Source organism: Dama dama, chromosome 23 (genome assembly GCF_033118175.1).
Source record: "Dama dama isolate Ldn47 chromosome 23, ASM3311817v1, whole genome shotgun sequence".
NCBI lineage: Eukaryota > Metazoa > Chordata > Mammalia > Artiodactyla > Cervidae > Dama > Dama dama.
Genome location: NC_083703.1, coordinates 67,019,387 through 67,045,785, shown reverse-complemented (window position 1 = coordinate 67,045,785; position 26,399 = coordinate 67,019,387). Strand labels below are relative to the sequence as shown.

Below are 26,399 nucleotides of genomic sequence, written 5' to 3'. Positions count from 1 at the left end.
CCTTGACCAGACAGACCTTTGTTGGCAAAGTAATGTCTCTGCTTTTTAATATGCTATCTAGGTTGGTCACAATTTTCCTTCCAAGGAGTAAACGTCTTTTAATTTCATGGCTGCGCATATCATCTTGCTATTTGTTTTCTACGTGTCTTCTCTATTCTTTGCTCTATTTTTTCCTTTTTCTGCCTCCTTTTGGAATAATTAAATAATTTTTATGATTTCATTGCATCTCCTTTGCTTATTAGCTACATACAGTTCTTCATTATTTTCATGGTTGTTTTAGACTTTTTAGTGTATATGTTTATCTTATCACTTTTTACCCTCAAGTGTCATTATGTCACAAATACTGTGATCCTTTTAATTTCATTTCTCCTCCTTCTGACTTCATGCTATTGTTGTCATACATTTTGCTTTCTTGTATGTCATAAAATTCTAAGTAGATTATTATTTTTGTTTAAACAGCCAATTGTCTTTTAAGGACATTTGAATTATAAGAAAAATTATATACTCCCCCATGGAGTTATTTTCAGTGTTCTCCATTCCTTTGTGTAGATCCAGATTTGTATCTTGGTATCATTTTTCTTCAGTCTGAAAAACCTCCTTTAACAGTTCTTATTGTTCAGGTCTACTGGTGAATTATTTCAGCTTTTGTTGCTTTGAAAACATTTTCCTTTCGTCTTCATTTTTCTCTCTTTTTAAAAACAAAGTAAAATTGACTTACAATATTAAATCAGTTTCAGGGGTACAATATCATGATTCAGTATTTTTATAACTACAAAGTGGTCATCATGAGAAGTCTAGTTACCACCAGTCACCATCAAAGTTTTTCCAAAATTATTGACTATATTCCCTGTGCTGTACATTACATGACTTACATTTATTTTGTAACTGGAAGTTTGTACCTCCTAATCTCCCTCACCTGTTTTATACACCACTCCTTCTGGCAAACACCAGTTTGACCTCTGTGTCTCTGAGTCTGTTTCTGCTTTGTGATGTTTGTTTTTTAGATAGCACATATAAGGAAAGTAATATGATATTTGTCTTTTCTGACTTATTTGACTTAGTATAATACCCTCTAGGTTCACCCATGTTGTCACAAATGGTAAGATTTCTTTTTTTTTTTAATAGCTTAGTAATATTTCATTATGTGTATATACCTCATCTTTATCCATTCACCTGTTGATGGCCACGTAAGTTGCTTCCATATCTTGGCTGTTGCAAATAATGCTGCAGAGAACACAGAGGCACATAAATATTTTCGAATTAATGTTTTTATTTTCTTCAGAAAAATACCCGGAAGTGGAACTGCTGGATCATATGACAACTCTATTTTTACTTTTTTTGAGGATTCTCCATCCTGCTTTCCATAGTGGCTGTACTAATTTACACCCCTACCAGCACTGCTTGAGTGTCCCCACTTCTCCAGCTCCTCACCAACCCTTGTTATTTCTTGTATTTTTGGCAATAGCCATTCTGACAGGTATGATACTGCATCTCATTATTGCTTGATTTGCATTTTCCTGATGATTAGTGGTGTTGAGCATATTTTCATGCGTCTGCTGGTCATTTGTATGTCTTCTTTGGAAAAAAAGGTATATTCAGGTATATATGCCCATTAAAAAAAAAAAAGGGTTGTTCGTTCTATAAAACTCTTGGAGGAAAACATAGGCAGAACACTTGATGATATAAATCAAAGCAAGATCCTCTATGATCCACCTCCTAGAGTAACGGAAACAAACACAAAAGTAAACAAGTGGAACCTAATTAAACTTAAAAGCTTTTACACAGCAAAGGAAACTATAAGCAAGGTGAAAAGACAACCTTCAGAATGGGAGAAAATAATAGCAAATGGAACAACTGACAATGGATTAATTTCCAAAATATACAAGCAGCTCATACAACTCAATACCAGAAAAACAAACCCAATCAAAAAGTGGGAAAAGACCTAAACAGACCTTTCTCCAAAGCAGACGGCTAACAAACACATGAAAAGATGCTCAACATAGCTCATTATTAGAGAAATGCAAATCAAAGCTACAATGAGATATCACCTCACACTGGTCAGAATGGCCTCCATCAAAGTCTACAAACAATAAATGCTGGAGAGGGTGTGGAGAAAAGGGAACACTCTTGCACTGTTGGTGGGAATGTAAATTGATACAGCCCCTATGGAAGATAGTATGGAGATTCCTTTAAAAACTAGGAATAAAACCACCATATTACCCAGCAATCCCACTCCTAGGCATATACCCTGAGGAAACCAAAATTGAAAAAGACACATGTATCCCATTGTTCATTGCAGCACTAATTTACAATAGCTAGAACATGGGAGCAACGTAGATGTCCATCAACAGATGAATGGATAAAGAAGTTGTGGTACATATACACAATGGAATATCACTCAGCCATAAAAAGGAATGCAGTCCGTTCTAATGAGCTGGATGAAACTAGAGCCTATTGTACAGAGTGAACTAAGTCAGAAAGAGAAAGATATATATCGTATTCTAATGCATCGATACGGAATCTAGAAAAATGCTACTGAAGAATTTATTTGCAGAACAGCAATGGAGAAACAGACATAGAGAATAGACTTATGGATATGGGGAGAGGGGAGGAGAGAGGGAGATGTGTGGGAACAGTAACATGGAAACTTACATTACCATGTGTAGAATAGACAGCCAATGGGAATTTGCTATATGTCTCAGGAAACTCAAACAGGGGCTCTGTGTCAACCCAGAGGGGTGGGTGGGGAGGGAGATGGGAGGGAGGTTCAAAAGGGAAGGGATATATGTATACCTATGGCTGATTCATGTTGGTGTTTGACAGGAAACAACAAAATTCTGTAAAGCAATTATCCTTAGATAATTTCCTCATTGATTTCTTCAACAAGCCATCATTTGCTTGCTTGTTTATTTATTTAGGCGGCACCACACGGCATGCGGAACTTCCCCAACCAGGATCAAACTAGTGCCCCCTACAGTGGGTAACTTACCTGAGGGTGTGGGTCCTGGTTACGCTGCATCTTCGCCCCTCCTACCATCTTGTTGTAGTTCTCTCTGTCTTTAGTTGTAGAGAATCTGTTCTGCTAGCCTTCAAGTTGTTCTCATTGAGAGTTACTCTCTAAATAGTTTTAATTTTGGTATGTCTGTGGCGGGGAGCTGAGTTCAGGGTCCACCTCCTCCGCCATCTTGGCCACACTACCCATTTTTGAGGGACGTTTTTGCTAAATACAGATTTATGGACTTTCCCCCCGCTTCCAACACATTAAAGATGTCATGCCATTCCTTTTTGGCTTGCATAGCTTATGACAAGAGGTCTGCTGCTATTCTCATATTTGTTCCTCGGTGTATGTTTCTTTTGATTCATTCTCAGTGGTTTATCAATTTGACTATGATGTGTCTTAGGATGTAAGTTTTTTTTTATATGTATTCTTTTTGAGGACTACTGAGTTTCTTGGGTCTGTGCCTTTTTTGTTTTCATCGTATTTGGAGAATGGTCCTTATTTTTGCAAGTATGTTTTCTTTTTCTCTCTCTCATTCCCTTGTGGTATGTATTTTTGATATTCGGTATTGTTTCACAGCCTATTCTGTTCATTCCTTTAAAAGTATTTTCTCTTTGTGCTTCATTTTGAATATCTATTTCTGGGTCTTCAATTTCACTGATATTTTCCTCTGTGTGATCCCTTGTGTCTGACTCTTTGTGACCCCCATGGACTGTAGCCCACCAGGCTCCACTATCCATGGAATTTTTGAGGCAAGAATACTGAAACAGGGTATCATTTCCTACTCCAGGGTATCTTTCCGACCCAGGGATCAAACCTGCATCTCCTGCGTTCCCTGCATTGGCAGGCGGATTCTTTACCACTAAGCCACCTGGGAAGCCCCCATTCTCCTGTGAGGGTCTAATTTCTTCTGCTGTCAATTCAATCCTATTCAGCTTATTTTAAGATATTTCAGATGATATTTCATGTTTCTTCTCCAAAATTTGACTTGGATTTTTAAAAAGTATATGCCCTATGCCTTTCCTCATTATGTTCATGCTTTTCTTTATATATCCTTATGTATTTATAATATCATCTGCTGAGTTCTTTGTCAGCTAATCCTATCATCTGTGTCATTCTGGATCTGTGGAATTATTTTTCTCCTGACTCTGATCATATGTTTCTACTGCTTTGCCTGGTGAATTTGTTTTGCACCAAACATAATAAATTTTACATTGTTGAGTGTTGGGTTTTGTTGTATTTCTTTAAACATGCTGGACTTTGTTCTGCCAAGCAGTTAAGTTGCTTGCAGATCAGTCTGAGGATTAATATTGAGCTTGTTTTATGGCAGGCCAAAAGCAACCTTTGCCCTGGGATTACTTGAGCCCCACTTGAAAGGCATGACCTTTTCAGGATTCTATCTAACACAGTGTGTTAGAATGTCTCTTCTCTGGCTGGCAGAAACTTCAACTATTCCCAGAACTATGGGAACCCTGGGAATTATTTGGCATGCAACTTTCTTTTTTCTTTCCCTGGTCGCATGGAGTTTTATCCCATGTCCTGATCAGAACTCACCTAGGGGTCCAGGAAACTCTGTGGGATTTTCTGAGCTCTATCTCTGTGCAGCTACCTTCTTTGTTACATTGTTCAGTTTTTCAGTCACTCAGCTGTGTCTGACTCTTTGTGACCCCATGGACTACAGCATGCCAGGCTTTCCTGTCCTTCACCATCTCCCGGAGCTTGCTCAAATTCATGTCCATCGATTGAGTCGGTGATGCCATCCAATCAGCTCATCCTCTGTCGTCCACTTCTCCTCCTGCCTTCAATCTTTCCCAACATCAGGGCCTTTTTCAATGAGTTGACTCTTTGCATCAGGTGGCCAAAGTATTGGAGCCTCAGCTTTAGCATCGTCCTTCCCATGAATTTCAGGGGTGTTTTCTTTTAGGATGGACTGGTTGGATCTCCTTGCAGTCCAAGGGACTCTCAAGAGTCTTCTCCAACACCACAGTTTGAAAGCATCATTTCTTCAGCACTCAGCCTTCTTTATAGTCCAACTCACACATCCATATATGATTACTGGAAAAACCATAGCTTTGACTATACAGACCTTTGTCAGCAAAGTGATGTTTCTGCTTTTTAACTATGCTGTCTAGGTTTGTCATAGCTTTTCTTCCAAGGAGCAAGGGTCTTTTAATTTCATGGTGACAGTCACCATCTATAGTGATTTTGGAGCCCAAGAAAATATCTCTGTTGTATGTCCATGTAAATTTTAGCTGCCTCGGCCTTCCTGTACCCCTACCTCTGTCTCTTCAATTCAGTGATACAGTGGGTGTCAGTTTCCCCATTTCTGTGCTGAAGGTTGGAGGCATCCTAAATGAGTAAGATTGGTGATCACCTCTTCCTGTGCATTTCCTGTCTCTCAGGGAGTCACAGCCTGTGCTTCCTGATGTCCAATGTCTAAAAACATGTGTTTTATGTATTTCATCTGCTTTTCTAGTTGTTTATGGTGGAAGGCAAATCCCACAGCACTTAATCCTTCATGGGTGGAACTGAAAATCTCTATCCTATTTGTTTTCACCATTGGTTTATACTTTAAAATATCATTTATCTAATAGATGGTGACTTCATTAAAAGTTATTAGAGACAGTTTAAGAAAATAGTGTTGGGAGTTAGTTCATGAAAATTTTTGAGTTTTACAATTCTATCAGGAAGTCAGGCTCTGTGAAGATTTTGTGAAAAGTTGAACTAGGTAAAGATCTTCAAGGTTAACTCGAATTGATCAAGACACAATGCGTTACTTAACTTTTAAATTTGTTTTCTTAAAGTGTTCAAGATCTTAACAAGGATGCCAAAACCATTCAAGGGAAAAAAAATAATCTCTTTGGCAGATGGTACTGGGTGAGATAAATGGATATTCACATGCAGGAATGAAGCTGAATTCTCATCTCATACCATACACAAAAATTAACTAAAAAATGCAGCAATGACCTTAATATAAGAGCTGAAAGTATAAAATTCTAGAACAAAACATCTGTCTCAATATCCTGATGATTTTGTTTCTCTGGAAAACCCTAATACAGCAGTTTTCATCCACTGCTGATGGAAACGTACATGGTGCCACCACTGTGGAAAATCATTTGGTGGTTCCTCAATTAGTTAAACAGAGTTGTCATGTGACCCAGGATTTCCATTCCAAAGTATATATCTAAAAGAATTGAAAATAGATGTTCAAACAAAAATTTGTAAAAGAATATTCATGGCAACACTACTGACAATAGCCAAAAGGTAAAAAACAACTCAGATGTTTGACTGATAAATATTGATGAATATGTGGCATATCTATACAATATATTATTCAACCATTAAAAAAAATAAAATTCTGATAAATGCTATAACATGAACATTGAAAACACTATGCTGAATGGATGAAACCAGACACAAAGATCACACATTGTATAATTCTATTTACATTAAACATCCAGAATAGACAATGTCATAAAGACAAAAAAGCAAACTAGTGGTTGCCAGGGGCTTGGCACAGGGGCTTCCCTTGTGGTTCAGCTGGTAAAGAATCTGCCTGCAATGTGGGAGACCTGGGTTCGATCCCCGGGTTGGGAAGATCCCCTGGAGAAGGGAAAGGCTACCCACTCTAGTATTCTGGCCTGGAGAATTCCATGGATTGTATAGTATATGGGGTCACAAACAGTCTGACATGACTGAGTGACTTTCACTCACAGGGGCTTGGAATTAGCAGTGACTGTTTAATGACTATGGGGTTTCCTTTTGAGGGGTGAAGATATTCTAAAACTAAGCTGTGATGGTTGCATAACATCATGAATGTATTAAATACCAATGAATCATACACTTTTAAAATGGCTAAAATGGTTAATTTAGATCATTTTACTACATTTTACTACATGCTGTGCATTTTACTACAATTAAAAAATGTGTTCAAGTACACAGAGAAGGATAATTCTTGAAATTACTAATTAAGAAACAAATTAAAGATATGGAAGTGAACTTTTTAAGTTAAAAAAAACAAAACAGTGAACGAAGAATTAGAGGTTGTAAAATAAATCATGTATGTGACCATAAGGAAATGGCAACCCACTCCAGTATTCTTGCCTGGAGAGTCCCATGAACAGAGGAGCCTGGTGTGGGCCGCATGTAGTCCGTGGGTCACAAAGAGTCAGACATGACTGAGTGACTAAACAACCGTTACAATCAACAGGTAGGCTTGTACAATCATAAAGCAACTTTACTTTTGTCTCCTACTCTCCCTTAAAGCCCAGCTTGAGACTAGTGTATCCCTTAATTCTAGAAGAAAACTCAGGCCTCTGCAAATTCTCTTCAGTCACGTCCAACTCTTTGTGACCCTGTGGACTGCAGCATGCCAGGCTTTCCTGTCTTTCACTATTTCCTGGAGTTTGCGCCACTTCCTTAGTGCATCTTAATATCATCCTGTAGTCACATTTGGGGCTACACAGTGGTAAAGAACCTGACTGCCAATGCAGGAGACACAAGAGATATGGGTTTGATTTCTGGGTCGGGAAGATCCCCTGGAGAAGGAAATGACAACCCACTCCAGTATTCTTGCCTGGAAAATTCCATGGACAGAGGAGCCTGGCGGGCTACAGTTCATGGGGTTGTAAAGAGTCAGACACGACTGAGCATGCACACACACACAGTCACACTTAAGGTGTATAACAGTCTCAGTTCAGAAATTTAAGTGTCCTATTCCGTTATAATCAAAACGGCTTATCACTTGAAGTTGAGGCTTCTCTGGGCCAGCTGCAGATTGGAAGCCAGCATTAGGGAAGCGAGGTCTTGTGTATTAAGGTTTCTGACCCTTCCAGGGACAGGGCTGAGGAAATGAAGGCAAAGCAAGAACAAAATCCTGAGTTGAGGTGTTGTAGTAACTGGATGCTGACCTGGCAAGAGTTTTAACTGTGTCTTTCTCCTGTGACTCTTCCAGCGCCCCTCAGGGCGGCTTCTCCCTCCCAGTCATGCCATCTTCACGCCCAGAGATCCCTCAGGAGTGATGCCCACGCTGTGGCTCTGCTTTCTGCTCCTTTGTCTGCGCTGTGAGCCGGAAGTTCACCTCCTGGAGGGAACCCTTGCCTCTTGTTCAGGCTCTGAGATGACTGTCAGTTTCCTCGCACACAGCCCACATCCTGTCCTAGGGAGGTGTGCTCGCACACCCTCTCCCCCCCGCCCCATCCAGGCTCCAGCAGTGGAGACCGTACTCACCTCTGTCATTTGCTCCATCATCCAAGCAGCAACACTGGTAGCTCATCCTTTAGATTTTTCCAGGCTGGGGTCTGTGTAGTCCACTGGATTGTCACCCTACAGGGGACGCACGTTAAGTTTCCACTCAGGTCCCCTTTCCTTGGCCTTGAGGTGAGGGGCAGCTGGCACCCACTACTCTCCCTGAGGGGACTCAAAACACACAAATAGCTCTCTCAAAGAAATCCCCACCAAGAACTCTCCTTCTTCACTGTGTCTAACTCTTCTTTTACACCTTCAGTGTGGGTGAGGGAGTTTAAGAGGGCTTCAGGTCTTTGACCATCTCCATTATAAATTCAGTGTATGGTATAGGTATGTGGTGTCTTCCAAAAGACATGTATTTTAACATCTTGTTACATGCACATTTAAATAACTACAACCATTATTGAATACAGTTAACAGCTACTGTTGAGCCCCTAATTTGTCCCAGACATGGTACTAGGCCCTATTTTACAAACATCTCATTTAAAGTTGGAAGAACTGATGCTGAAGCTGAAGCTCCAATATTTTGGCCACCTGATGCAAAGAGCCAACTCATTAGAAAAGACCCTGATGCTGGGAAAGACTGAGGCAAAAGAAGGGGGCAGCGGAGGAGGAGACGGTTAGATAGCATTCCCAACTCAATGGACATGAGTCTGTTCAAGCTCCAGCAGAAAGTGAAGGATAGGGAAGCCTGGTGTGCTGCAATTCATGGGGTGTAAAAGATTCAGACACGACTCAGTGACTGAACATTTAAAGTTATTAAAAGTTTAAAGTCACTTAAGGTTATTAATAGTTATAATTACCTTGATTTATCAATTTCATGAGTTCCCAGAGATAACCGGCATTTAAAAATCTACAGAGTGAGGTATTATTAATAAGATTCTCAGTAGGAAGAAATATTTTGAAACCCTAGTTGCAGAACTGTAGATCTGGAAATGATGGCAAAGGTTATTCAACCTCACTCATTGCCCTTAAGAAGCAGCTGAGGTCCTGAGAGGCTGAGGGACGTGCCCAAGGTCATCACAGTGACAGATCGGAAGGTGAGGACTGTCATTTGCTGCAGCTCTTGTTTGTGAAAAGTACTAGATACATTCTGATGCATACTGCTAATTTTAATATTTATCAAACCAGTGGTAGAAATGACTTCTTAATGCAAAAAACTATTCAGAGTCTTAAAAAATTGAACAACCTGGGCTTTCAACACGAGATAAAGCTGTGAAAATCCTAATCTACTGTACAGGAGAATAATGGATTCTTAATTGAATCCGTGCCTCAGAGTGGAAGAATGATTTTTAAATGGAAAAATCTCACAGAGGTGGTGATGAGAAATGAGTTTAGCTAGATGAATGATCTTAAGAGAAAGTAAGACAGCAAAGCCAGGCTGGAGAGTGGCTTTTTCTTAAAGATTTCAAATAAACCAAATACAGGCAGTTTGTGCCCAGACAGTGAACTACTGTGCTTACTCTCATCTTTCTAGTCTTTGTACTGTCTCATGGTCTGACCTTTATTGGCTACAGTACCCCAGGGTTTCACAGATATTTCTTAAAAAATACGTATATACGGCATAATGATGATATTATTACTCTGTTTATCAAATACTGTTGGCAACCCAGGACATGCCATTCAGCATTCTCAGACTCTAGTCCTGCATTCATTTCCTGGAACACAACAAATCACATGCTTCAGGGCTGGCAGGGTCTCTAGAAATAATTTCATCCAATACACTTCAAAGATGGGAAAACTGAGGCCCAGAGAGGAAAGGACCTTGCCAGGAAGGTCACACAGTTAATGGCTCTCATCACAAAAGTAAAGCAGTTTGACAGATTCATGAACTCTTGGGTAGTTCCACCCCCAGCTCTGAGGACCTCGGAGTCACATTTTGTAGCCTGAAGTGCTAATTAAACCTGAGGAATTATGGACTTACTATTTATAGGTAGGAGTGAAGACATTAACTAGGCCATGAAACCTGGGGACACAGAAGGAGATTGTCTCCTGAGATTCACATATTACATTCAGCCTTTATGTTTTAAGGAAGAACTTGGTTAATGCCATAGTCTCAACTTTCCAACTCTGATCTTCATCTTGAGTTGCTACATATGTAGCCTTGAAGGACCATGACTGCAGCAGTTTTTTGCATAGTGAAATAAACAGATACTTCTGATAAATGCTGCTCTCTCCGATAACAAAGGTTAAAACCATCCTTCTAAACGTATCAGTTGCTTCAAAGGACTGTATTTCAAAACATTTTTCAATATTTTGAATTTTAACCAGTAATAGTCAATATGCTCTCATGAATTTAAAAGTGAAAAGGAACCCACAAGAAAAACTTTTTTTATCTCCCATGTTTCTTTTTACTGTTCAGAGTGGCTTTCACTGTACTGTCAACATCAAATCTCTCTTAGGAGGCCTGGTGGTGCAAACAAGAGCACTGAAATCAAACAACTTCCAAGTTTTAATCTGTCAGAGACTGTGTGGTACTAGGGAAAAAATCAAGTGACCTCTCTCCATCAGTCCCATTTCTGTATATTGAGGATAAAACTCTGGAGGTACCTCTCCTGGATACTGTGTGGATTGGCTAATTAAAGCTAACTGACCCCCTAGAAAGAACCAAAAAATTCTATGTAAGAGCTGAGTATTGATGGGCTACTAAATGTCACAAAAACTCCTAAGAGGCAGGATTCTGTGCAGACAGCACAATCTCTATTGGTGATTACTAATTACCCACTGATTACAAAGAAAGCTTTGGTGGTTCCTTAAGAGGGAAGGGAAAAGAAACATTGTACAATGTCATTCAACAACACCATCTTTATTCAAAAATATATATCTATGAGACATTTCAGAATATACTGCTACCGCCAATGGCAGCCTATACTTCTAAATAAAGTCCTAAATTAATATACAAATTTAAGTTTTAAAAATATTCTTTAAGGAAAAAAAACAAACAGGAAGATTGAAGACTTTCTGAGGAACATGACCTAAAGGAAAGGTTTGGAGGCCGATGGATGTCCTAAGTGTAGGAAAACACAAAACAACTCCCCACCCCCACCCCACCTGGTCACCTCATACACACAAGGAGAAAGGGTCATTTAAATTAAACAAATGAAGTAAAAAGTACACTTGGGGAGGATGTGGGAGAATTGAGAGTTAAAAAACAAAAGCATTTCATTGGGAAAAAAAAAAAAAAACACAGGACTAACCTCCTCATAGGAAGTCCACTAGTAACAGGTGTTAAGAGGCCAACACATTCATTTACATAATTGCTACAGTTTCATTTCTTGCTCTTGCTGTAATAATTACACACCAATCTCTAGTCAAAGACTCAATCAGATAAAACACAGCAGTGGGCAAAATCCATTATGTTATACAACATTTTCATCTAGCTGATGAGAGCAAATACCTTCTACACCTTTTTGGTTGGTTTGTGGCTGCTAAGACTCTGCTTCCTTGGCGGAAGAAAGCACAGAGGGCGTCCATGACGGATCTGTTTAGAAGCAAGCTCGCCTGCAAACCACAGCAGCACACCACAAGGGGAGGGGGCTTATACGCAGATACAGTGAAGGCTGGAATTTATTTTGCAATTGTGATAAAGTCATTTACTGCCCTAGGGCCTCTGGGAGAACACTTTACAGACAGACCCATTAATTTAATAATGACAGGACGACAGGCAGTGTCGATATGCAACCAACACACAGTCTGTATTCAATCTGAAAAACAGCTTAAATGCTATGAGGTTCTACACAGAGTTAAACTGCATACCTGCTGTGACTTTTCCTTGTTTTCACTTCATGGCAGGCAGGAGAGCTTCCTGAAGGGAAGCCTGTTACACTTCTAAAAACAGACATCATCATGCTCTAACACAATGAACACGTAGAATCACATGTAATTGGCTTTTTTGGTAATCCTGAAAAGAGCAACTCAAAATGATGGAGATTCTGAAGCCCCCTCCAAGGAATTCCTTTTATAGCTTTTGGATTTCAGCCTCTGGGCTCTAATTCCTATTACACTAGTAGGGCAAATTGTTTTCTGCCCTTTCCAATGTCAAAAATCAGCCTGCCAAGTGAGAATGATTTACAGATAGCAGGCCTAGCCTTTACTAAAAGTAAGATAAAATCCTAACTACATCATACAGTCATAATGTCAGCTGGCATGATAATGGAATTAAGACCCCCCAATTACTATCCCTCACTTTCCCCCTTCCCGAGGTGGGTTATTCAGTGACACCTGACACAAAGCACTCCTCCTAGGGGCACAACGACACGTGCAGTGGTGTGAACCGAAGGACAGACAAGCATGCAGAGTGTTGGGTCTGCAGGGGAGAGTTTCAAGTTTAGTCACCATGCTGTGGACACGTGCCCACGCAGTGAATTAATTGGTAGTGTGTGCCCTATTCCCCCAAAGAAGGGGGCAAAGCGACAGCAGAACCCGGACTCCCAGAAATTTCTGCCTTCAGTTTCAGGGGCACACTGTGCCATTTCTAATAACTGCCTTCAAGCCTTCACAATGTGGGGCAAGGATCATGTTTCTAGAAACGTGCTCCTGAACAGAGGGTGGGGCCCTTGACCAGAGCAGCCTGGGAAGGTTGACAGGAACCTTGAGCAAATATCTTATTTCTGACTCAGGCTTGTGATCCCCGTGAGTCTGTCCTGGAACTGTGGCTTGATGTCCCAGATCAGCTTTGAATCTTTACTGCTAGATTCTCTAGTCTGCTCACAGAACACACGCACCTAACCTCTGACAACACATTGCCAGAAGTCACAACAAGGAAGAATCTGAGATTTGGCAAACTCTTTATGGCAAAGATGCTCAAAACAGTTGTGCCTCCAACCTCTGGGGTGGATGGCAGCCAGGAAAGCCAACGATTCCAGACCTGAGTCCCTTGGCAGAAGCCTGCCCTGAACTTGAACAAGCCCAGCTCGAAAAGGAGCAACTGCTTTCATGACACAGTGCCGTCATGAGGGACAAGATTCTTCTACACATGATTTTCATAACTTCTTAGGTGTACAGAGAGGGCTAAAAAGGGAATACCAAAAGGGGCATGGAAACATGAACTGAGTTTGTATTCTTTCCAAGTATACATTGAAACTGGATTCCATTTGCCACTGTTCTCAATTGTGCTCGACAGAGGAGAGGCCGGAGAGGGAGGAGAATCAGAGTCTGTGGTTCTTTCTTGAGGATGGGGGCCGACTGAACGAGGGACAGAACCAGGGGCTTCCAGGTTATTTCCAACCATGACGTGCCTGCTTCTTTCTGCTGGTACAGATGGGAATCTGGGGCATGCCACCTGCCCTAGTCAGTTGAAAACAGGTCACCAGCAGAGGGCAGGGGGGCCAAGCCCCCTGTGACGTTGGGCAGCAGTGAGAGGTCTGGCAAGCTCTGAATATGGGACTTGAGTTCCTTGCGGACCTGGGTTACCCGAGCAAGCTTCTGTTTATATTCCTGAGGAGACAAAGAGCTACGTTAAGGACAAAGAGAAAACAAGCTTCTGTTTATATTCCCGAGGAGAATACAGTTACGTTAAGGAGCTGATACAGATACTCTCAGCCTCCTGGTCTACGTGCTCCTGACCAGACAGCCCCTCACACAGTCAGCTAAGCTACCAGGCTCAGGTTTTCAAATGCTCAAAAGCAAGACTTTACACAAAAAAACGAAAGCTCTAAAGTTCGATACTGGCAATAGTGAATTAAATGGTACTTAACTGAGTGCTTGAGATCTGGAACTAAAAAGTGATGTTTGGTATTTGTAGTGTCTTTGGTGCTTATCTATTTCAAAATACTTTGTAAGATAAAATAATGCTTGAGCTTTACAATTATTTTGAAGGCTCCACCTAGACATGACTAGGAAAACCACTCTAGAGCTAACTGTATTTTCTGTGTTAAACTTAGATTAACCCAGAGTTAGCATCTTCATAGACAAGGACTAAGAAGCTCAAAATTCCCACCGCTACCACCTGGGTCAGGACTTCCTTGTTCCACACGTAGGCACTGCAGCAAGGCCCTGCTGAGGCCTTCTAGCAGTCACCCCTCAACATGCCCCTGGACTTATCTTTCAGAAGCCCAGCTTTCATCAAGTCCCTCCTCTGATAAAGGGAAGCAGGGTACCACACTATCTCCATGACTGATCTGAGTGCAAGGTCTTCTAAAATTAGCTCCTGCCCACATGCTGCACAGGCCAGAGCCTGCACTGGCTGTTTGTTCAGGACCCCCTAAGCCTGAAGGGCTCTCCTTCTTCTCCTGGGCTTGGCAAGGTCCTGACTCCGCTCCTTCGCCAACTGCTGAGTCCCGCCTCTCTAGGAAAATCTTTCCTCCTCATCCAATGCACTGGCCCCCATCTCCACCGGCCTTCCTGGGCACTGCACCCCTAACGGACTGCTCTTAGATGCTCTCTCCACATGTCAGAGTTCTACGTTCCTCTAAAATACGACTCCCTTGATGATAGGAACTGAATATACTATTTTCTTTCCTCAGCTCCCAGCTAAAAGGTCTTGGGTAACAACTCTAGGCCAGAGGACATCTGTGGTTTATGGCTTCTTTGGGGCTTGACTTTTTTCTTTTTTCACCCTCTTCGGTGTTTCTGCAAAGACAAGGAGGTTCCCGAGACTGGGCTCTTGCTGCCTAAAGCCTCTCCTACAGGAACGTAACAGAGCACTGGGCTGAGACACAAAGCCCTGGGCTTAGTTCTGGCTCCGACTCCCAAGTTCTGGTGTGACTGTGGTGTTCCCACCTTTCCTCCACCCTTCTTCATCTGAAAATGAAGGAAGTGGAGCATCCATAAGGTTTTTCTTCATGTTCTAGATTCCTTCATGCCAGACACTTTCCACATACTTAGAGAGGCAAAAGGTTTGAACAAGAGTGATAAGATAGGAAATAGGTTAAAAGAAGAACACTTAGCTGAAGTTGTAAAGACAAATTCCAAGCAAGGAGTGGGAGAGGGAAATAGGGAAATGAGCAGGGAGGCTCTGCCCCCATGCGACTGCTGGCTGTCGGCCTTCCCCCTGAAGTGAGAGCTGCTCATACTAGCCCTCAAACAGAGACAAGGGACAAGTAAAGAAAGGAAGCTCTGCTGACATCCCCTTCCTTTCCTCTGTAGACTTAACACAACTAAAATAATGACTTCTGTAAATTATTCCTAGTGACTCCAACAAACCAGTAAGCATCAGAAGGCAAGGACCAGACCCAACTGCCTCCTCAGCATCCACCATGCCCAGCACTGCCCTGCAAACAGGAAGTGTCTGCACAGCTGCCCAGTGAATTAACAATAGATAAAAGATGGGGTTATGAACCAGTAATTACCTTTCATTCTTGAAACAAACAATTGATTTCAAATCTGAGGCTCTATTAATAAAACGTCAAAGTTCTCTGTTCTTCCTTCTACAAACAGCTTTCTCCTTTGTTTTTTACAGATGTCACAGAAAGCTAACAGAGGAGACCTATTCTCTATTACTCGACACGGATTCACTTGTTGAACTATTCCTGAATTCTAGGCACAAAAAGGATAATAGTTACCCCTTGCTCCCTGTGACCATCCTCTGACCAAAGCTGACACATGAAAGCCACCTCAACTCAGAGCCATCCAGAGCAGTCAGAGAGCACTTCAGTTGAAGGAGGAATTCCTCAAGGACAGTTTGAAAATCACCGCATCTCTGGAGAGCTGACCTAGGATCAGAATCCAAGGATCCATACTCTTGGGTGATCCCCAACCTAATTTAGCAAGTCCACCTGAGGTCAAAAAGTGGTTGATCGGATTAACACTCCCACACCATCTTAAACTCAAACAACTCTCATCTTTAAAAAAAACCCATTTGTTCCTCTTTAGGAGCACAAGAGGTGGGAGGGTATCTCATCATGTTTAGGTTGCTATTATATTCTAGATATCATTAGAGAAACTTTATTTTAATGAAAGGAAGTATGTTCCACATTCAAGTCCTTTTTTCATACCACTCTGAAAGTGGACGGGTCAGGCCCACACCTCCTTGTGGCCCACGGAGGTCTTCTTGTTCTCTACCCACAGACATTTCTATTTTAAGAGCAGGTTCATGAGCCTAGGAGGAGGGCATCACTAGACAAAGGATGAAAGCAGGAGCCACTGAACAGGATTAAAAAAAAGAGTTGCAAGATACAACATTAATATATAAAAGTCAATTGCGTTCCTATATATTGGCAATAACTAGTGGAATTGAAATTAAAACTCAAAACCATTTACATTAGCCTTAAAATAATGAAATACTTAAGTATAAAGCTAACAAAATAATTAGGACATCTACAGGAGGAAAACTACAAAATTCTGATGATCGAACCCAGAAGAGGTAAATAAATAGATATTCCATGTTCATGGATAGGAATTCTCTTACAATTCTCTTACAATGTCAGTTCTTCTCAACTTGATCTGCAGATCCAAGGCAATCTCAGTCAAAACCACAGCAAGTTATTTTGAAGATATAAACTAATTCTAAAGTTTATATGGTGAGGCAAAAGATTCTGAAGAGTCAACACAATATTAAAAGAACAAAGCTAGACACTACTTAACTCTAAGACTTACTTTAAGCTGTTGTAATCAAGAACGCATTGCTGGCAAAAGAATAGACAAAAAGATGAATGCAACAGAATAGAGAGCCCAGAATATATAAACAGTCAACTGATCTTTGACAAAGGAGCAAAGGCAATACAAAGGAGAGCAGACAGTATTTTACATACAACATCAACAATGTGATCCATGAAAGAAATGACAAACTGGATTTCATTAAAATGAAAAATTTCGACTCTAGAAAATACTGCCAAGAGAATGAAAAGATAAGCCAGAGACTGGGAGAAAATGTTTGCGAAAGACATCATACGTCATCAGGGAAATGCAAATTAAAACAATACTGAGGGCTTCCCTGATGGTCCAGTAGTTAAGAGTCCACCTTGCAATGCAGGGGATACAAGTTTGATACCTGTTCCGGGAAGATCCCACATGCCTCAGGGCATCTGAGACCATCTGTCACAACTACTGAGCCCGCACTCTGGAGCCTATGCTACTGAAGCTCACACACCCTAGAGTCTGTGCTCTGCAACGAGAGAAGCCACTGAAATGAGAAGCCCCCATACTGCAACTGAAGAGTAGCCCCCACTCGCTACAACTAGAGAAAGCCTGCACACAGCAACAAAGACCCAGCACAGCAAAAAATAAAATAAACATTAAAAACAACAACAACATTGAGATACCACCCCATACCTGCTAGAACAGTCAGAGTGCAGAAGAGACATCACCACGTGTTGGCGAGGATGCGGAGCAAGAGGAACGCTCGTATACACCACTGGTGGGAATGCAGTGTGGTACAGCCACTTTGGAAGACAATCTGGTAGCTTCTTGCAAAACCAAACATACTCCTACCATATGACTGTGCTTACTGGCCTTTACCCGAAGGAGCTAAATACCTGTGCCCACACAAATACCATCACACCACTGTTTACAGCAGCCTTATCATAATTACCCAAAGCTGGAATCAACCAAGATGTCAAGTAGGGGAGTGGATAAACTCTGGTACATTCAAACAACAGAATATTATTCAGCACTAAAAAGAAATGAGTACGTCAAGGATGTATACTGTGACCCTGCTTATTTAACTTCAATTAAATAAGCAGAGTACATCATGCAAAATGCTGGGCTAGATGAAGCACAAGTAGTAATCAAGATTGCTGGGAGAAGTATCAATAACTTCAGATATGAGGATGACACCACCCTTAGGGCAGAAAGCAAATAGGAACTAAAGAGCCCCTTGATGACAGAGGAGGTGAAAAAGCTGGCTTAAAACGCAACATTCAAAAAACTACAACCATAGCATCCGGTCCCATCACTTCATGGCAAATAGATGGTGAAACAATGGAAACAGTGGCAGACTTTGCTTTCCTGGGCTCCAAAATCACTGCAGATGGTGACTGTAGCTGTGAAATTAAAAGGTGCTTGCTCCTTGAAAGAAAAGCTATGACAAACCTAGATAGCATATTAAAAACAGAGACATTACTTTTCTGACAAAGGCCCATCTAGTCAAAGCTATGGTTTTTCCAGTTGTCATGTATGGATGTGAGAGTTGGACTATAAAGAAAGCTGAGCGCTGAAGAATTGATGCTTTTGAACTGTGGTATTGGAGAAGACTCTTGAGAGTCCCTTAGATTGCAAAGATATCAAACGAGTCAATGCTAAAGGAAATCAACCCTGAATATTCACTGGAAGGACTGATGATGAAGCTTCAATACTATCAGCCACCTGATGTGAAGAGCTGACTCACTGGAAAAGACCCTGATGCTGGGAAAGATTGAAGGCAGGAGGACAAAGGGATGACAGAGGATGAGATGGTCGGATGGTATCACCAACTCAATGGACGTGAGTTTGAGCAAGCTCTGGGAGATGGTGAAGGACAGGAAAGCCTTGTGAGCTGCAGTCCATTGGGGTTGCAAAGAGTCCGGACATGACTGAGCGACTGAACAACAACAAAAATAAATCACCTATCAAACCATGAAAAGACAGGGAAAAACTTTAAATGCATATTATTTAGTGAAAGAAGCTAATCTGGAAAGGTTAACTCCTGTATGACTTCAACTATATGACATTCTAAAAAAGGCAAAACCATGGATACAAAGGTTGGAGGGAGGAGGTAGGGATGAACAGGTAAAGCAGATGATTTTTAGGGTAGTGGAAATACCATAGTGATGAATTGCACATCTGTCCAAACCCACAGAATGTCCAACATCAATGTGAACGCTAATATAAACTACTGACTTTAGGTAATTATTAATATAGTGTCAGCATAGGTTCATCAGGGCTTCCTTGGTGGCTCAGATGATAAGGAATCCACTTGCAATGCAGGAGACCTGGGTTCAATCCCTGGGTTTGGAAGATCCCCTGGAAAAGGGAACAGCTACCCACTCCAGTATTCTAGCCTGGAGAATTCCGTGGACAGAGGAGCCTGGCAGGCTACAGTTCATGGGGTTGCAAAGAGAATGAAGGACTTTCACTACTCACTCTACACATTCATCAAGAGCAAAAATGTACCCCATCTGGAGGACGTTGAGGAGTGGGGGAGACAATACAGGTCTGGGGATAAGGGAGTATACAGGAAATCTCTGTACCTTCCTCTTAACTTTGCTGTGAACCTAAAACTGTTCTGAAAAATGGTGACTCGGCCAACTGGTTAAAATGTATCAGCAAGAGCCACTAGGTATATACTCTGAATATCTAAATACAAGTAAAGACTGCCTTTAACACTATTAAAACATCCCTGGACAGGGGGAGAATTAAGATCCCACAAGTCATATGTCACAGCCGAAAAAACAAACATAAATAAACAAACAAAACTGTTAAAATATGTAGCTGCTTAACTGGGACAGCTGAATGACCCCACTAAATGCCTTGAGGAAAGACAAACAGGTTAGAATTCACCCCAAGCTCTGATTAGGTCAAACTGAGGCTATAGTAACTTTATAGTCCCCTAAATAGATTTAGTAGTAACTGACTGTGTGATATCCTAAGCCTTCTCTTTAAAATTAGACTCAGCCTTTTCCCAAGTGTGTATGTGTACAGCTTGGGTCAGACTCTGTGCGACCCCAGGGACTGTAGCCCACCAGGCTCCTCTGTCCATGGGATTATCCACGCAAGAATACTGGAGTGGGTTACCATTTCCTCCTCCAGGGGATCTTCCCAATTGAGGGACCGAACCTGCACTGGCAGGTAGATTCTTTAACACTGAGCCACCTGGGAAGCCCTTAATGCTGCCACTGACCAAGAGAAAATTAAGCATGAATCCAAATAAAACTACTCCCCCAGACACAAATCCAGCCTTTACCTGTTTCCACTTCTTCCCTCTGTTAGGGCAGGGCACACCTTTGATAGCTGCCTTCCTCTTATTTTCTTAGGTTCTAAACAGGCAAAGGAGACAGACCTCAGGAGAATCCAAGCATCTTTTTTCTCAACGTACTAGTCTTGTTTTCTGATAACTAAGACTCACAAGCTCTGCTTCTGCAAGGTTCCACACTGAGCCCTCAGGAACTCCTGTCCTCAGCAGAAATCAGGATTCTTTTCAAGATACCATGAAAACCAACTTCCAAGTGATGAGACCCATTCAAATTCTTTTGACTCACTGAAATGTGCTGCATCCCACAATCTCTTCAGCACACCAAGTACCACACAGACAAACAATGCGACAAGGTGGTCACATGCTCCTTGGTTAAAATACCTTACACTTGTGTATAACAGAGGACTCAGCCTTTAAGGCTCCCACTACCCTGCCTGGTCCAGGAACTCGAGAGATGGAGCCCTGCACCGTTTACACCAGCAGATGCCACCCCTGCCCTGCTCCTGTTTCTGTCTTCTCTCCCCACCAGCTGATTCACCTCACCCACACTTCACATGGCTTTTTCGCACTCGTATCTTCAGACACGCCTTTTCCTCCACTACGAGGTAAGCAAGAAAAGACAAGACAAAAGCAGTCAGCGTTGTTGCTTTTCCTTCCCTGCTCACACATAATTTACACTGGGGTGGTGGCAGAGGCGAAGGGTTGAGCTGAATCCGCCGTTCGCTACAGGCACTCACTGCAGCAAAACACCCCCCACCGACCCCCACCACGGGGAGCCACGAAACGGGCAGGTGTTCTACCAGGCTTGCGGCTACTGCTGCCCCGGTGTGGGGTCCTGGAGGGGAGGTTGTGGAGGGGGAAGCAGGCATGCGTGATGAACTGCCTGGGTTTCTGTGATCGCCAAGGAACGCTGAAAACAGAGAAGGTAAAGGATGGAGGTGTGGCTCTAAGACTGAGCCTAGGATTTATGTTCCTGGCAAAATTCTGGAATCTTGCCTCACAGATTCTTCGAACTAGAAGTAGAAAATGTGTCCAACATCCCCCTGCTTCCTATGGATCCAGCTGGCACTGTGGGAACACAGCCCAGCACAGCGCATGGAGACAACTGGCCGAGGGAAGCAAGGCTGACACAGTCTTTGCCTTTTTTGGTTAGAGCGGTAAGCCAGACCTGACATGCTGCAGATGAGCTGGGGGATAAGATGGTTAGAAATGACAGGGGCTGACATCGCAATGACCTTTCAAGGGGAATTTCATTTTCAAAACAAACAAAAATTGCAAGCATTTCCTCTAGCAAATCATGTAAGAAATACTGATCAAAATGTAAAGTGTCAAACCTACTTTTTTTCTTGCTAAGAAGTATTTACACAACAAAAATTATGTTAGAAATAACACCAAAGGCAGGGGCTTGATTTGATAAGATTTCCAGTAACATGATGCCTGTTTTCCTTTATCTTGCCCTGTTGTGCTATAGGACATATGGTATATAAAAATCACCCACTGCTCAGCTATTTCCAATTAAGAATTATAAACGGTTATTATGCATGAAGAAGTTTATGAAGGGCCCTGTTTGAAACGTGACCTGCCCTGCTGAATTAAAGTCAAAGAATGGCTTCATCACAGGAATGGCAAGAACGCCAGGCAGAAAGGGAAAGCTGAACCTTGCCCCAAGGTTACTTAACATGCCTCCTCAGCCCTCTTGTCTTTCCAGGAGGCTTCACTCTATAGTTGCTGAAGCTATAGACTTAGAAATCTACACTTAGAAAGCATACCTTCAACTTAAACTACAAGTAATTAACTCATCCTTCATTTTTTATGGAAAAATATATAAATCTTTGGGCTTAAAATAAGAATGCTGCTTTTAATTTTTCTTCAAGGATCTACATGGGAACGTTAAAAACCCATCGCTGACTCGCACCTCTCTCCCAGCCAGCTCCACTGCTCCATGTGACTTAGTGGCAGCTGTGACGTTTCAAAATGATCCCTTCTGAGGTGTCACAGCAGGGCTGGAGCTGCTGAGTTAAGATGCTGTGGAAGATACAAGGAAAAGAGAAAGCCATGGCTCTGATTCTGGTCTTCAGTGGCTCTCAGCTCTGTTACCAAAAGCAATAATAAAGGGACTACTACTGTTGGGGCTCCGAGTGGGCTACCCCAAAATGGTGATACCATGGCATATTAATTATCTGAAGTTGCATGAAAAGCACTGATATAAGAAACTAAAAAACAAGAAAAACTCTGATCCTCTTCTGTCTCCCTGAAAAGCAGGAAATAAATCTCTCGAGTGAAAGGTTTGCTTTCTGCATCTGGAGGTGGAAGGACAGACACCCTTATTGTCAGAGACAGGAATTCAGAGCTGAGGAGCCTGGATAAACAAACTCTGTTACTTCTCTAATTTACCAACCCACACTCAAATTCTGTTTAGATTATTTTCTAATTAAGCACCCAAAGCCTAAGTTTCTTTGTACTGTCCATTCCTCACAAATTTACTGTGTAAAAAGTATAAAAGCTGCCTGCTTTGGTTACTTCTTAGGTCTCATTTTTAGAAGACCTCTGTGTACACGAAAAAAAAAAAAAAATTTCTTTTTCTCCTCTTAATCTGCCTTCTGTCCTTTTTTCTGTTTTTTGTTTTAGTAGTACAGTCACAAGAGCTCAAGAGGAGCAGAGGGGGAAATCCCCCCTATCTAAAAGTACACACACAGTGTTTCCCAGGAGGGAAAGTGACAAAATGACTACAACTCGAAGTATTCTCAGAGCAGTACATTACTTTACCAACAAAGGTCCGTTTAGTCAAAGCTATGGTTTTTCCAGTAGTTGTGTATGGATGGGAGAGTTGGACCATAAAGAAAGCTGAGCGCTGAAGAATTGATGCTTTAAAAAAAAAAAGAATTGATGCTTCTGAACTGTGGTGTTGAAAATTCTTTAGAGTCCCTTGGACAGCAAGGAGATCAAACCAGTCAATCCTCAAAGAATTCAGTTCTGAATATTCACTGGAAGGACTGATGCTAAAGCTGAAGCTCCAATACTCTGGCCACCTGACTCGAAGAACTGACTCACTGGAAAAAACCCTAATGCTGGGAAAGATTGAAGGTAGGAGGAGAAGGGGATGACAGACGATGAGATGGTTGGATGGCATCACCGACTCAAAGGACATGAGTTAGAGCAAGCTCCAGGAGTAGGTGATGGACAGGGAAGCCTGGCGTGCTGCAGTTCATGGGGTTGCAAAGAGTCAGACACAAATGAGCAATTGAACTGATCGGCGGAATCAAATGGAACTGGCTTCTTAAGCTGGAAAGCATACCACAAAGTGTTTTTGGAGTATTTCTTTCTTCCCAGAAGACCCTCTAACAAAAGGTTTAAGGAAGCTTCTACCATCACAACAAAAATCCCCTTCTGAGAGGGATTTGCAAAAGCAAGGGAAGAAGAATGAAAAGTTACTGTGTATCATGTCTGACTCTTCTGCGACTATAGCCCACCAGGTTCCTCTGTCCATGGGATTCTCCAGGCAAGAATCCTGGAGTGGGTTGCCATTCCCTCTTCCAGGGAATCTTCCCAACCCAGGGATCAAACCTGAGTTTCTTGCATTGCAGGCAGATTCTTTACCATCTGAGCCACCAGGGAAGCCCAACACACATAATTAAACTAATAAAAATGAAACTAACAAAAATAAAATCCATTTTGTGTGCATGTGTGTGAAAGTCACTTCAGTTGTGCCTGACTCTTTATGACCCTTGGGACTGGAGTCCACCAGGCTCCTCTGTCCATGGGATTCTCCAGGCAAGAATACTGGAGTGGGTTGCCATGCTCTCCTCCAGGGGATCTTCCCAACCCAGGGACTGAACCCACATCTCTTATGTCTCCTGTATTGGCAGATGGGTTCTTTACCACAAGTGCCACCCAGGAAGCCCAAACTCCATTTTGGGACTGGGCAAATTTTCAAATCTTAATGCAATCATAAAGCTAAAATTTACAATTTAACAGATGCCTGTGAGAGTGCTTTAAAAAGAGACTAATTTAAAAATGCACCTGGGTCCCTCAAAAATGGTCCCTTACACCATTTATACAATGGGTCCCTCATACAAAACCAGGTAAAACCAAACCACTTACAGGAAGTATATTTATAATTAATTCATTTTTTAAAAAGTTAACCTTCAAAAAACACAAGCTTTATGCAAATAAAGCCCCCACAAACTGATTCCCTTTATAACCATTTTAATAAAAAACCAAGTTATTGATGTTGTGCAAACATGAAAGGTGCAGGCAGACTTTTCAACCGTTTCTCTTGTTGAGCCTAATACTGGTGGAGTCAAGTATTCCTGCAGGGCAGATGAGAAGCAAAGGATAGAAAGGAAAAGGACATTTTTCACACAAAATTACTTTAAGCAATGTTTGTTATAATTTAAAGTGCTAAAAGGTCTGCCTGGAGCAAGGTGGCGTATTGGTTACTGCTCTGCATTTGATACAGCTCTCTCTACAAGCAATAAAAGGTTTTCATTTCCTCCCATTAGCAAAAAAAACGAAGTAAAATGCACTTCCCAGCTCTCCCAAAAGACTGAGGGTACATCACACTCCCATGGGAGGAAGGTCTCTATAGTAGAACAGAAAAAACCTGGAGTCAGAAACTCCAGATTCAGGGACTTTCCTGGTGGTCCAGTGGCTAAGACTCCACTCTGTGCTCCCAACGCAGGGGGCCTAGGTTCAATTCCTGGTCGGGGATCTAGATCCTACATGCCGTAGCTAAGACCCAGCTCAGTCAAATAAATAAATAAGAAAGAAAGAAAAAAGAAAACCAATGTTCAGATCCTACTCTACTCTGTGCCTGTGGTGTGACTTGTGACTTTACCTCGCTAGGCTCAGTGTCCCCCTACCTCAGATGGGAATGGGAATGACGCCTGTACCCTGGGGTGTCAGTGAGGTCAAGCACGTGTTAAACTGCTCAATGTCAATGAGCAGATCAGAGGGAGGAAACGAATAATGACCCCCTCCCATGTTTATTATTTTGTAAGTAATAGTTTACCTTCCTGATTTACATGTTAAGAAAAGGTGTACAGAAGTGAAAAGAATTATTAATGGCATACAAAATCCTTCCTCCCACAAACTACCTGAGTATGACCTGAAAATCTGGCACATTTACTAGAAGCTGACTTGAAAAAAGTCACAGAATTTTATAATCAGGTAGCACCAGAGTCCAACCCTATCAATCTAAAGGCTGAGAGAGGGCAAAGAATTTCTCAGGAGGAAAGCCTAGATCTCATGGGAATGCCCTCAACTGGAAGGAGTTTCCGTTGAAGATGGCCTCTGACCCCACCTGGAGATGAACCTAGCTGCAACTGTATGTGCCGCATGAGGTCAGACGCTGGGCCAAGCATCAGGATACAGCTGGGGATGAAAGAATGAAGACAAAGACCAGATTTTATGATCTGGTCAGAGAATCACCAAATAATCCCTAAACACACTGACAGACCACGTGGTGCTGAAGAAGATAAGAACGCTACGACAGTGTGTGTGGGAATGCCACAGGGGAAGAGACCTGGCTTTAGGGGGTGGGGTTCTGGAAATAGTGTTTGACTTGGGATATAAACGATGAATGAGGATCAACCAAGGAAGACAAGTAAAGGAGGGAGAGTGTTCTAGGCAAAGAGAACAGGACATGCAAAGGCAGAGACAGAAGCTGGCATGGACAAAAGGGAATGGAACACAAGAGATGTGGCTGATGAGATGAGCAGGGGCCAAGTCCTGGGTGTGATGGGGGTATGGTGACATACAAGGGTTTGGGCTTATATTCTAGGAGCAATGGAAGCCATTTAAATGTTGGAGCAGAGAATGACATGCCCAGAGCTGCATTTTGAAAACATTACAGGTTGCCACGTGAAGAGTGGATCACAGGGGATAAGAACAATTGTAGACGGGGCAGTAACAAGGCTGCCAATGCAGGAGACATGAGAGATGTGGGTCTGATCCTGGATCCGGAAGACCACATGGAGAAGAGAATGGCAACCCACTCTACTGTTCTTGCCTGGAGAACCCCACGGACAGAGGAGCCTGGCAAGCTATAGTCCATGGGGTCGCAAAGAGTTGGACACGACTGAGTGAGCATTCACACACTCAGGTGAGCAATGGTGACAGTTTGGACTACAGTGCTAAGTAGAGACAGAGATGAAGAGAAGGAGGACAAATTCAAGGAAAACTGAGGAGATAAAAATCACAATGGCTTGGCGACGACTCCAGTGTGGAAGACAGGTAACGGGAGGTTGTCTTGCAGCGCTGCAGCAGTGGAGCTGAGGAAGCGACTGGAACATCAGGCGAGTGAAGTGACTCATGTGGGAGGTGGGA

At 42.1% G+C, this 26,399-nt stretch overlaps 1 protein-coding gene across 6 annotated transcripts in view; it reads right to left on the bottom strand.

Annotated features, from left to right (window-relative positions):
• RPRD1B (regulation of nuclear pre-mRNA domain containing 1B) overlaps window positions 1-26,399 on the bottom strand; it is a 74,724-nt gene that overhangs the window by 7,528 nt on the left and 40,797 nt on the right. For 2 of the 6 annotated variants that reach the window (XR_009690124.1, XM_061127260.1), the window contains exon 7: window positions 8,228-8,323. Coding sequence is in view for 4 of the 6 variants with exons in the window: in XM_061127260.1 (XP_060983243.1) it covers window positions 8,270-8,323 (54 nt within the window). In the remaining 2 variants the exon portion in view is untranslated. Of the gene's footprint in view, window positions 1-1,291; window positions 1,717-8,227; window positions 8,324-11,032; window positions 13,682-20,063; window positions 20,137-26,399 lie in introns of those variants that run through there. The other 4 variants (XM_061127262.1, XM_061127258.1, XM_061127261.1 and 1 more) reach the window with 3 other exon arrangements.